Here is a 13162-nt window from a genome sequence, read left to right on the forward strand (position 1 = left end):
GAATTTAGTTCAAACTATTCAAATTTTATGTTTTAAAAATCAAAATCAATTTATTTTTGCAGTTTTAATGGATCAAATAGATATCACTATTGGTTGTTTAGTTTTAACCTAACAACATATATACAATATTAATTTTATTATTATTCTTTAACATATAGATAAAGATAAAATTATTATATTGTAAATTTAACATCCAGATTGCTTGTAAAAAATGCATGTACATGGGTCACTTTCGTGCTACCATGTCGGCTGGTCCCGATATCAAACAGAAGGCAAATTAATATGTCTACAAAATAAAAAAGATGATACACGATCTTGAATTTTCAATTGATGTGCGTCTAGAACCAGCTGATAGCTGGTTTTAGGGCCACTAATTGAATTTTAGATCTATTAACGTGAACGTGAGAAATATGGAAGAGTTATTTAAGAAAAAAATATTAAAACAATAGACTTTGAAAATAATAATAACAATAAATGAACAATATTTTATTTAGCTATTTGTCCGAATTGCAACTTGGAAGATGCTTTTATTTTTTCCTATGAAAATAGAAGGAATCACCGGTTGGATCGTCTTGATAAACAGACGAAAAAGTTAAAAGCTATGCAAACTCCATTGAAGGTGGCGGTCATCGGAGCTGGACTCTGCGGGCTAATCGCGGCTCGGGAGCTTGAAAGAGAATCCCATGAAGTCGTGGTATTTGAAAAAGCCCACAGATTGGGTGGAGTTTGGGTCTATGATCCAAGAACAGAAACGGATTTACTGGGAGTCGATCCACATAGAGAAATCATTCATGCAACAATATACAAATCTTTACGTACAAATAGTCCACGTCAAATAATGGGATTTTCAGATTATCCGTTTCAAGGGAAAGAATACGGTGACCCACGGATGTTTCCTGGGCATGAAGAGTTTTTAAGGTATTTGGAAGATTTTGCTGAGAAATTTGCAGTGAAGAAACTCATTAGATTCAATTCGGAGGTGACCCGAGTTGATTTCATTTGTTCAAGATATGCGTTTCAAGTGGAATGGAAGAGGATTCCGGTAAGTTCGGCTTCGAGTTCAAACTCGACTGAGGTGTTTGATGCGGTGGTTGTTTGTAACGGTCACAACAGTCAACCTAGGGTGGCTCTCGACATTCAAGGTATGAAGTAAATAACAAATTAGTGGTAGTTTAACTAATATTTAATTATATATTTTCTTATTACATTATCAATTTTAATTTCCACCTAGATGGATATAGTTTAATTAATTTCCCTTTGAAATGCTTATATTTTATATAATTTTCCTATTAAAATTTTAATATGTGCAAGTTGATATATATATATATATATATATATATATATATATATATATATATATATATATATATATATATATATTTTAAAGTGAGGACACCTTAAAAAAATTGAAAAAAAATCTAAAAAAGTTCAAATTATAAAATCGAGCATTGTACTATATCCGGGAGAAAAAAAATTAGAAATTTGTTTTTGCATCATTAAAACTGAATCATGATTTTTTAAGATTGTTTTTCAATTTTTTAAAGGTGTCCTCACGAGTCCTCACTTTAAAAAGAGTCCTCATCTGATCATGTTTCTCTCTCTCTCTCTCTCTCTCTCTATATATATATATATATATATATATATATATATATATATATATATTAGTTGAATATATATATATATATATATATATATATATATATATATATATATATATATATATATATATATATTCAACTTTTGTTATAGGACTTGTGGGTTAACAACCCTCTATATTATTCAATTTTTGAAGGTTAAATAACTAACTCATATATATATATATATATATATATATATATATATATATATATATATATATATATATATATATATATGAGTTAGTTATTTAACCTTCAAAATTTGAATAATACAGAGGGTTGTTAACCCACAAGTCCTATAATAAATACCTACCTTATTTAGCTTTATTCATAAACCATAAAAAGCTCATAACCTTGACCTCATAAGCTAGAGTAGACAATATCTTCACCTTGCTATTGAAAATCAGACAGTTCATGTACGTCCATATGGTCTATATTGTTCCCTTGAATTTGCTTCAAGAATATGTTGTCCATATCATACTATATGAAGAGATTATCTCCACCAACATGTCAAATGAATCGTTCAAGACAGGAAGATCTTTCCACCATTTAAGTAAAGGCCACACATCTCCTTAGCTATGGGACATTTCTTGAAATGTGTATGTTGTTCTCCTTGAAAGTGTTGCATAACGGACACGAGATGGATGTAATGATAACCCCCTATGTGTGTGGTTGAATCCGATGGACAGTTTATCGAGTCTCAATTGCAAAATAATGATACTTATTTTCCAGCAACCACCAAGATCGTATGGTGTGTAAGTTCGTAGGATACATCAAATCATTATCAATTTCATTCCTTAAAGAAGAAAAGCGAACTCTGATCCTTCATTGAGATTCCAACACCAATTACTTGTCATTGAGTTGCCTTATGTGTCGATAATACTATAAAATAGGTACTTAAATCAATTTTGAACTTCTCCATGTCTATATTAATCATGTTAATTCTGCCCCAAACATTGGTTCGGTTACGACTTGAAATTGACATTCCCAACTCTCTATGTTCGCCATAAATGCATCTGATTACTTTTTTCCAAATTGTATTCATGTTATCCCTAAACTGTCACCACCATTTCATTAGAAGAGGAAGATTTAATGTTCTTAAGTTCCCAATTTCCAAACAACCAAGTTCTTTGGAATTCATCGTTTTGTCCCATACAATCCAAGTGAAGTTTTTGCTAATAATCATAATAGTGTCCCATAGGAAACCATTTAAGATACTTTCAAGATTTTCTATGACCTTTTGGGACTTTATAGATTAAGACAAGGTACATTCTAAGGCTTCAAAGTACGGACCTAACAAGTGTCAAACGCCCATTAGTTGAAAGGGTTCTCGAATTCGACCTCGAGAGTTTTTTGTTATATTTATCAATAAGGGGAATCTGCATGGACACTTTACTCGGCTTTCCTCCTACCCACATGCCAAGATAAGTGAATGGAAGTTCACCTTCAACACACTTGAAACACATAGACATCAAAGAGACCTTCCTTATGTGGACACTAATTCCCATTAACGTGCTTTTATGAAGGTTGTCCTTTTGACCATAAGCTAGATGAAAGCAAGTAAGTATTATTTTAGGGTTTTTAGCTTTTTCCCTAGACCATTTCTCCTGAAATATCACATCATCAGCGTATTAGAAAAGGGAAATAATAGGCTCAAAATTAGGCATTGCAATCCACCCAAAGATACCACTGTTAGTAGTATCTTCTAATGCCACTTTGAGACCCTCGATGACAATAATATAAAAAAAAGAGGGATAAAGGGTCTCCTTGTCTCACTCCTTTTTCCTTGAAGAACTCCTTGATATAGGGGACATTTACTAGTATTGAGAGTTTGAGACCATGGAAGAAGAGAGAATAACCCTTTTTCAAGTTCTCTATGTGGCCCCAAAACCCATTTATCACATGATATCACCCAAGTAACTCTAACTATTTGAATGAAAAGCCTTGTCATAGTAGACCTTTAACAATACTATGTTTCCTTCCTATTTATAGCCCACAAAATAATTCCATTGACGACCAAAGGAATATCCAAAATTTTCCTATTGCTAACATATGCTAATTGCACGCCACTAACCACGAAACATATTACTTTTTTAGTCTACTTACAAGTGTTATAGAAATAATTTTGGTGACACGCCCAATGAGATTTATTGGGCTATGCCTAGTGAGGTTGAGGAGGTCATTAGATTTAGGGACGATGGAGATAAATGAGCAATTACTCACCGAATTAAGGACTTTCTGTTGTTCGAAATGCTTAACTCTTCCACCATATTACCCTTAATAATATCCTACAAATTCTAAAGGAATGTGAAGGATAATTTTTCCCGACCCATTCATTTTCATTACTCGAACCCTACATGACGTCTTTGATCTTGTCCAAAGTGAATGGTGCTTCCAAGAAAGTTCGATCGTGAGCCTTTAAGATACAAAACCTAGAGCTTCTAAATCGCGATCTACACATAATGTTTTATTTGAACTTGTTTGTGAAGAATTGGTAAACCTCATTTTTTTTATAATAATCGGATTCGTATTCCACACTTCGTTAATATTTAGCCCATTGATGTGAGAAATCTTTATACTCATATTGAACAAGCCATGGAAGAAACTTGGATTTTCATCTTTTTCAAGCATCCATTTTCGCCTCGTTTTTTTGTCTTATGTCAAGAAATCTAATATATTTGTAACTCTTGAATGTTTAAAATAATATATGATCTTTCTTTTTTGGAGGTTGATGGCTACAACGAACATGTCTAAAGCCACAAATTTGTTCTTTAGAGTATGAATTTATTCCCCCTTTTTTTATATCAAAATGCCACTCTTTTTTATTGTTTTTCCGAATTCTCAACATTAGAAACAACCTCTCGATCTTGGAAAAACCATTAAGCCATTACTATGTGCTAACCAAGAAGCTTTGATCAAATCCCCGAAACCATGAAGAAAAGAACCTTAAGGGAAATTGAGCAAAGTTTGGACTATTGGTGTCAATCATCACATGACAGTGATCCAAGTGTAGACGTAGAAGGAAAACTGTGTTGAGTTAGGCTAAAATTGAACGAAAATTTTCAAAGAGGGTATACCAATCAAGTTTTCTAAATTTAGAACCCTCCATATTCATCCACCTATACTTCCTCATGCTTAAATGAAGATCCATACAACCACAAGTGGCAAAGAAGGAATTCAAGATGTGAGCGTTAGTGATCAAGAAAAATCAAACCTTTTCTTTCATCCCTAGTTCTAACTTCAGTGAAGTCACGACATAAAATCCAAATCCTCTCTAGATCCACGACTACCACGGATGAAAGTTGATCCCAAAGACTGACTTGTTGCGTTGATTTTGTAGGGCATATATAATAACCAATCTAGACTTCTCTTTAGTTCAATTCCAAGTTCCAATGATAGCAAGGTACCCTTTACCTTTTATAAATTAATCCTGGTTTAAGTGATTTTGGATCCCAAATGGTCAATATACCACCAAAATCCCAATAAAACCAATGCAAACGACATTGTGGCCCTTTATCCCCACAATTATTGAATACATGTTTCGCTGACAGTCTTGCTTTTGGTTTCTTGAATACAAAGGATATTAATTATGTAATTCTTGACCAACTCCCTGACCCATTTGTGTTTTCCATTCTTACCTTACATATTTATGTTTAAAGACATATATTTTATCATGGGATTATGATTGCACCTTGCTCATTCACTACCTCGTGAATCAATTATGAGAATCCATCCATTTGAAATCTAGTGATATTTCCCATAACAATAGTTTCTTGAATTTCATTATAAGAAGATAGTTAATTTCTTGAAGTCTCTTCAATATTAGGCTAGATAAGCGACATACCTGAACTCCATTTCTAACGAGAGTTAATAGAAGCTATTAAACTTTCTAAATCAGAGGATGTATCGACTTCCCTGTATGTTGAGAGAGAGAGAGAGAGAGAGAGACTCTTTTTACAGCAGAGACCCCCACCCCTGAGAAGTGAGCATGTGTGCAATAGGTCCCATTTTTTTAATTTTCCTTCGATATTGACATGGTACTAGATATTTTTTTGAACGATGATTATATTAAGCAAAAACAAAAGGCTCATCCTAAAAGAGAACATAAATGTGAAACAACAACAAAATTACATAGTTTTAAAGGGGCAATACAACCAATAAGCCCAAATACATGTGGGAAAACAACCCCTAAATTTAACCCAATTATACACCGAATAGATAATTTCATCCACCGTTTTAGTAGGAGGGATGATGTTGCTGTTAAAAAATTGCTCATTCCTCGCTTCCTAAACGAACCAAGCAATCCATATGTGATAGCAATAAAAAAATTTCTCTTTTTTGGGCATCTACCCCAATTGGCAGCATAACCAACAAACTCCTTGACCGAATTGAAGTCTTGCAAGGGAATATTACACCAATTGAAAATACAATATATCACCTCACGAGAAAAAGGGCAACTCACCAAAAGGTGATCGGAAGTCTCAGGTCCATTAGCACACAGATGACAGGAAATAAAGGCATTAATACCACGACGCAATAAGGCCACCCCCGTGGGGATACGATCCAAACAAGCGCGCCATACAAACACATAAATTTTTATGGGCACCAACTTAATCCAAACTATAGGATTATTCACAAAATTGATATTTCATCGTGCGGCCCCCTGTTTTTATTTTATTTTCTAGCCTCTCGTTAGCTTTGTTTCGAATAAAATTGTTTTTCTGCTAGTTCAAAAACTACAAATTTAGTGATGTTATAGTTTTACATTTCATTCCATCGGGAATGAAGAAAAGGTTTACTAATAAAGAAAGTAAAAGAATCACATTTATTGGTTAAGAATTCGTGAATAACGTTTTTTCTCACTCCTAGGAGTGGACGGTGACTTTCTTTCTCGTATTTCACAAGGGAAATTTTAAGTAGACCTTAGGTGTGTCCATAGACACCCCTTATTTTCCGTAAGTTTTATAAAGAACTTTGGGCTATTAAGAGCTTTCGATCCATATAATATGTAAAGGTGGGCTTCAAAACTTATTGTGATAAAAGGTTGTATCATGGAGAGACCTTGTATGCCTTAAAATTTTTTTTTAAGGAACATCAAGCTTTTGAGAGCTTTATGTCCAAAAGAAATTGTAAAGTTAGGCCTCAAAACTCATTGTGGATCAAAAGTTGGGACCATAGACACACCTACGTGGATCAAAAGTATAAAAGTGGGCCTCTAAATTATTGCACGCTATTGAGATATTTTCATCTATATAAAGTGTAAATATGGGCCTCAAAACTCCTTGCGATCAAAAGTCATATATTATATTATCAATACATAAGTACATTTTATTAGGGTTATAAACGAACGGAACCTGTGAACCGTTTGTGAAATGTTTGGCAAGAAGTTTGTTTGTATTCATTTTTTAATAAAAGAAAGAATATGAACAAGATTTTTTCATTCGATTAATTAAACAGAAGATCATAGCAATGGTCTTGTTTGTTTGTTTAAGTTCGTGAATGTTCATTTATGCTCGTTTATGTTCGGCTAGTATATTACATTATACATAATATTATTAACCTGATGAGGGTGAAAGTGGAACTTCTAAGTGATTTTTAAGTTTTACAAGATCTATATTTCATACATATATTAAAAGTGACACTCTTAGTTATGATCAACATATCCAAATGACAATTAACTTTTACGAATTTTGATTTGGTTGTTTATGTTCATTTATGTTCGTTTATTTTCATATATGTTTATTTATGTTTTTTATTTAAATTTCGTTTGTTTATATTCGTGTAGTACCTTAACGATTATAAACGAAGGAAGATGAATAAAATATTTTGTTAAATGAATGAAAATGAACAATAAAATTCATTTGTTTATATGTTTGTGTTAGTTCATTTGTTCGGTTAACTTAAACGAATGAACATGAAAAAGCCAGTATTGTTCACGTTCATTATATTCGATTACAACTCTACATTCCATTATTCTATATGTTATATTATTCCTGAAATTATCCGAAGACAACAGGAACGTCCCAAAAATTACAAATAAGATTTTTTATTTAAGATAGATTAATCAATAAAAACCCTTTACTTGAAATCATGTTATAACATCAAATTGTTTGAAAACTGTAACACCCAATTTTCACATTCCAACACATTTAATATAAATTGTTGTTTATAAAATTCGAAGTAGAGATATATTACTTTTAGCCATATTAATCATCATAAACATGTAGGAAACTTCAATACGATTTTCGTAGATATATAGAACGCCCGAATTCGACTTCGTATGAAGAAGTTATGCTTCTTCAAAGTTTCGCGATTAAACCGACACGGTTATGCTCATTGTAAAATACGAATCCTAGATAGATTACTTATTACCCTAAGTAATCTAAGCGAAATTCGTAGTAATCGTAAAACCGAGAGCGTGCATATAGAGAACGCCTAAATCTGACTTCATATGAGGAAATTATAATTTTTCTAAGTTTCAGCGTAGTAGTGTGCGACACAGAAACCGAAATTAAGATCAGTCAATCGTTAGGAAGAACAATCTAAACGAGAATTGAAGATCTCAGTGATATGATTCCATCGATATAAAGACGGTCGAGAACAGAGTCCGTATGAAAGAGTTATGAATTTTGCACGGTCGTTAGCACTATAATCTTCGTAGACTGTTAAATTTAAGTTGGGCTGAGAATTTGCCGACAGAGTCTAAATGAAAGTTGTATTACTCGTCAATAGCTATGTATGGATATCAAGAACATGTACAACGAAGATCGTATGAGAGAGATATGAATTTTTAAAGATCTGCGATTTTACCCGACATCGATGGCCCAGGAGCTGAAACGTGGCTTACCCAGCTCCATCCAACCTACCTACCATAGGGCGCGGCACGCCACCCTACTATAAATAGAATTGCTTCAATTTTCATTGTTCCTCACCCCTTATTCACTCCAAAAACTCCGAGTCTGATATTTTTGAGTTTTATAATACATTAGCAAGGCTCTAGAGTATTTAGGAGCCCGACAAAAAGGAGCTTCAACGTAAATCCTGGTTTTCGCTATAAACTCTCTGTAAGTTAGGCTACACTTACTACGATTTAAGTGTAACTTATATTTATATTCATAGTCGTTGTTATGAATGTATAAATAAGATTTATCAGTAATTCCAGTTATAATATTGATTGATCTACTTACCGGAGAGGTGTCTAGAATGGTCACATTGGCTTGGTTGTTGGATTTCAGAAAGGCTATATGCCGAAATGGTCCTATCTCCCAACTGTCTGGCATGGATGATTGTTATTAGATCTAACTCTCCTATCCACAAGCATACATCGTACATAAAGATCATGCATATCATCTAATGGCGCTCTGCCTCTAGCTTATAGCCACCACTACTACTCGCTCTCAGCCATCAAATACTACCGACTCTCAGCCGCTGTGAAGGCATTGAACTCTCGCCGAAACTATATCCATATTAAGGCTAATGCTAATACTAACAACCGCCTCATCATCACGTAGTTATATGCAGTTGAGAGTCGGATAGATAGTCAAACAAATGATCATTCTCTAAAGCCACAACCAAACAAGGGAAAAAAAGACAGTCTAGACTAAGAGTTCTCAAGTTATCCAAATTAAACTACACACAACCCCTAGGGTATCTATGCAACGATCAACCAATATTATCATTACCATAACCAAACATGACACCTAACAGTATCATACAAACAACAGGCAAGACACTACCAGTCTATCATACCAATACACCAAGTGTCCAATACTTTATATACATAACAAGGAGTGATCCTGGCCAACTAGCATTCTTGTAATCTAACATTACCTTTAACCTATCATACAAAGGATATACAATGTCACACGTGGTATAGTGAGAAGACTCACTTGAATCGCAGAATTGAAGAATCGCAGCTATACTCTCAACTCCATGTACTGATCAAACCCATGAACTGACTATCACCAAACAAAGATCAAGCCTCAATCAACAATCCACACCCTTCAAGTTTGGCCTAAGGTCAAACTGATCCAAAACGTCAACGGTCAACAAAAGTCAACGGTCAACCAGGTCAACAGCCACCATACAATGGTGAGTCCTTGACCGCGCCTTGGCCAAGTCCCGACAAAAGAGTCGAGTTGAAATGCACCACCACGTCATGGGTCTTCCTTGGCCACACCGTGGTTTCTGCCATAACTATCTTTTCTTCATTAAGAGCTTAATCCGTTAAGACAACTCCAAATACTTTCTAGAAGGCTTAATGACATCTTATTGATCCATAAAAATCATAACTTTATGGGCGTGCATGTCCAATGCATTACCTCCTCCAAACTTAGGTCAAAATGGTGAAAATGGAGTCAAAACTCCATGCATGGCATCAACCAAGTGAACCACTTCAGACCTAAAACATATGATGTACTAGGGACCTCAGAGAGTGATAGAGTTGCAAACTTTATCACTTCCAACCTCTCAAAAGTTACATAACATTAGAAAACTTGTTCATTTTCTAGATCCAAAAGAAGGGAAACATAAAGATAGTGTCTTGAATACTTACAAAGGTCCAGGACCAAAGAGAAAGTTGCACAATCACTGGATTTAGCTTGCTTGCACCACAACTCCTTGATCCTTCTACCAAAATGACAAGATTCTCACACAAAACTCAAAGAGGGGCTAGGGTTTCAAATAAGGATTATGGAGGTTGAAGATAATGACCTAACTCTTGAGTTTATGCCTTTAAATACGGACGAAACACTAATCTTCATGGGCTTTGGCTGCAGGGCTCACCACGCCATTGTGCCCAATCAGGCTCAACCTCATTTAAGTGATATGGTCATGCCGTGGTCAGCCACCTTCCACGTAGTGGCATAAGGTTTTTTCCCAAAGCGTTATCTTTGAAATCCTTAAATCTTCAATCGGTTGAATCGGGAAAACAAGTGTTACAGATAACATGTTACTACATTTAAAAGAACAAGTGATATAATGCTAAATACCCCATTTAATGAAGTGCTAATGCGAAAAAGCAGTTTGAACTAAACAAGATTGGTCTGTACACGAGTAATGCATATACTCGTTTCTTAAAGACTTGGTTTTGCTATATTTTCTACATAATATCTTAACACAAACAGGAATGCATGAATGGACTAAGAAGCAACTGCATGCTCATAATTATCGAGTTCCTGAACCTTATCGAGATCAGGTATATAATGTAACAAATATTTAAAAACTAATTATTAGAAGTTCATCTATTTTTATCAAAAGTTTGCTTATTCTTGGTGCGATTATAGATGTTTGACTAATATACTTGACTTTACAGGTTGTGGTTATTATCGGTAGTGGGTCGAGTGCATATGACATATCAAGAGAAATAGCAACCGTTGCCAAAGAAGTTCACTTGTCGTCAAGATCACCAGATGCTAAGGTCTCAAAAATGGACAAATTCAATAATATATGGCAGCATTCGAGGGTAACATTTAACATTTCCTTCTATTATACATTTATTTTTTCATTATGAATTTATTGCACGCGATATGGACCTTTTCTTCATGGATCCTTCTGTTAAGAAAGGTTATTTCTTTTTTAATTTGGAGGTAGCAAAAAACACTGAAACTCTATATGTATTTCTATAATTTAACTAGATAGATCATGTTTTCCAAGATGGTATAGTTACGTTTCAAGATGAAGTATCCATTAAAGCAGATACAATTATCCATTGTACAGGGTAAGAACCACAAGAATTTCCATCCTTTTGTATGCATTTCGATGATCTAATTGGTTTTTTATAGGTACAAATATCATATTCCCTTTCTTGAAACGAATGGAATTGTAAGCGTTGAAGAAAATCATGTTGCACCTACTTATGGACATGTTTTCCCTCCACAACTTGCTCCCAGACTATCATTTGTGGGACTATTTAACAAGGTGAGTTCATTGTATACTAATATTCATTTTTAATACAAGACCATTTAATTTGATTATGGACAACAAAATTAACATTAGACTCGCTATGATTGTAAAATTTACTCAGGGTATGACATTTCTTCCAGCAGAACTGCAATCAAAGTGGATAGCTCAAGCATTATCCGGGAAGGTTTCATTGCCGTCCGAAAAAGAAATGTTGCATGATGTAGAACAAGTTTACAGACAAATGGAAGAGAGGGGAATCCCCAAGAGCTACACTCATTCACTTAATCATCAAGTAAGTTTTCCCATTTCGTTAATTCATTTTCGATGTTATAGTTTTATACTTATATTCTTATTAGTGGTAATGTTGACCCCTTTATCTTAACTGTTTAATATATAGATGGATTACATGGATTGGTTATCAGATCAATTAGGAACAACACGGCCTCCACAAAAGCTGAAGGACTTTTATGCACACTTCATAGAACGTTTTCATGACGATCATGAAGGCTTCCGTGAAGCGTTTGAATACAGGTTATCAAACAACGATGGGATGTAAATCAGTTCCTTTCCGATTTATTTCAGTAGATCATCCTCTAATCAATTACAAACTATGGCTTTGGGGATATAGCGATACAAACAAGAGATATATGTTACATTTTCCTTGCCATTTTTTCACTGCTTTTGTAAAAGCATCACGGAAAACTATCCAACACTGTCTGGGAACACACTCTAACAGTATGCACAATGCAACATAAACAAGCGTTTATTTTTTTGACATAAAGTTAAATCATTGAGCTCAATGTATCAGACAGGCAATTCTTTTGTCTCGTGAAATTGCTGTTTCCAAGAGGAACAAAGAAGAGTTCGTCATGCTCTATTGTCTCTACATTTATTAATTTGGCCGGCAATGAACACCAATAGTAGAAGTTTGTTTTTGTTATCTGTATTATATTTTTGTATATGACAAATTATGTATAACTGAAACATATATTATCTTTTTAATAATGGCAATAAACGTTAACTTTCAATAATGGCAACGTGTTGACTTTATAATAACAAACAAGGAATTATAAATATAAAGGAATTTCTTAAAATGATTAAATGAAGAAAATATCAACTTAATTTTTTTTATTTATGTTCTTCAATTTGATACCAATTGAGCTTTTAGCCTTATAGATATTGCCCTCCTTCTTAATGTTCAAATCTTGTCTAAGACACATAAATTTAGAAGTTGTTTAGAATTAGATTTGTCAAGACAAAAAAACAATGCAATTTCATTATGGTATTGATTGTAAACATAATTATGGCCAAATATTATTATATTAGTTTATGTTAAGAATATATATTATTTTATATAAATAAATAAGAAATTGTCAAATTTTATATTATGGTTAGATTTTTGGGATGAATTACAAACATTTATCATTGAACCCGGTGATTTATGACGATTACAGCGATATGAATAATTTCAAAATCAAACAATATTTAGGACATTAATAAAAAACAGCCCTTTATTGACACACGAACCATGACACGTACTGGTTTTATAATACGAAAAAGTTTGTGTCCTAAAAAAAATATTAGCTCTCTAAAATTTAAAGAATTTAGGACATGCGTTTTTT

General features: G+C 33.6%; 1 protein-coding gene across 1 annotated transcript; it reads left to right on the forward strand.

Moving 5' to 3' along the window:
* Positions 1–522: 522 nt before the first annotated feature.
* Positions 523–12356, forward strand: LOC145125734 (flavin-containing monooxygenase FMO GS-OX5-like). Its single transcript, XM_079061155.1, has 7 exons — positions 523–1142; positions 10763–10833; positions 10951–11100; positions 11273–11355; positions 11420–11555; positions 11662–11832; positions 11938–12356. The coding sequence occupies exons 1-7, from the start codon at positions 602–604 to the stop codon at positions 12094–12096; spliced, it is 1311 nt and encodes a 436-aa protein (XP_078917281.1). The 5' UTR covers positions 523–601; the 3' UTR covers positions 12097–12356.
* Positions 12357–13162: the final 806 nt, after the last annotated feature.

The sequence above is a fragment of the Lactuca virosa genome, chromosome 7 (genome assembly GCF_052849685.1).
Source record: "Lactuca virosa cultivar CGN04683 chromosome 7, Lactuca_virosa_CGN04683_v6, whole genome shotgun sequence".
Classification (NCBI taxonomy): domain Eukaryota; kingdom Viridiplantae; phylum Streptophyta; class Magnoliopsida; order Asterales; family Asteraceae; genus Lactuca; species Lactuca virosa.

What these genes read in the sequence shown, in the direction of transcription:
- LOC145125734 (XM_079061155.1), top strand. Translation starts at nt 602, where the DNA reads ATGCAAACTCCATTGAAGGTGGCGGTCATCGGAGCTGGACTCTGCGGG. An exon ending in CTGAACCTTATCGAGATCAG is followed by an intron (nt 10,834 to 10,950) that starts GTATATAATGTA and finishes TTGACTTTACAG; the next exon opens with GTTGTGGTTATTATCGGTAG. An exon ending in TTGTGGGACTATTTAACAAG is followed by an intron (nt 11,556 to 11,661) that starts GTGAGTTCATTG and finishes AAATTTACTCAG; the next exon opens with GGTATGACATTTCTTCCAGC.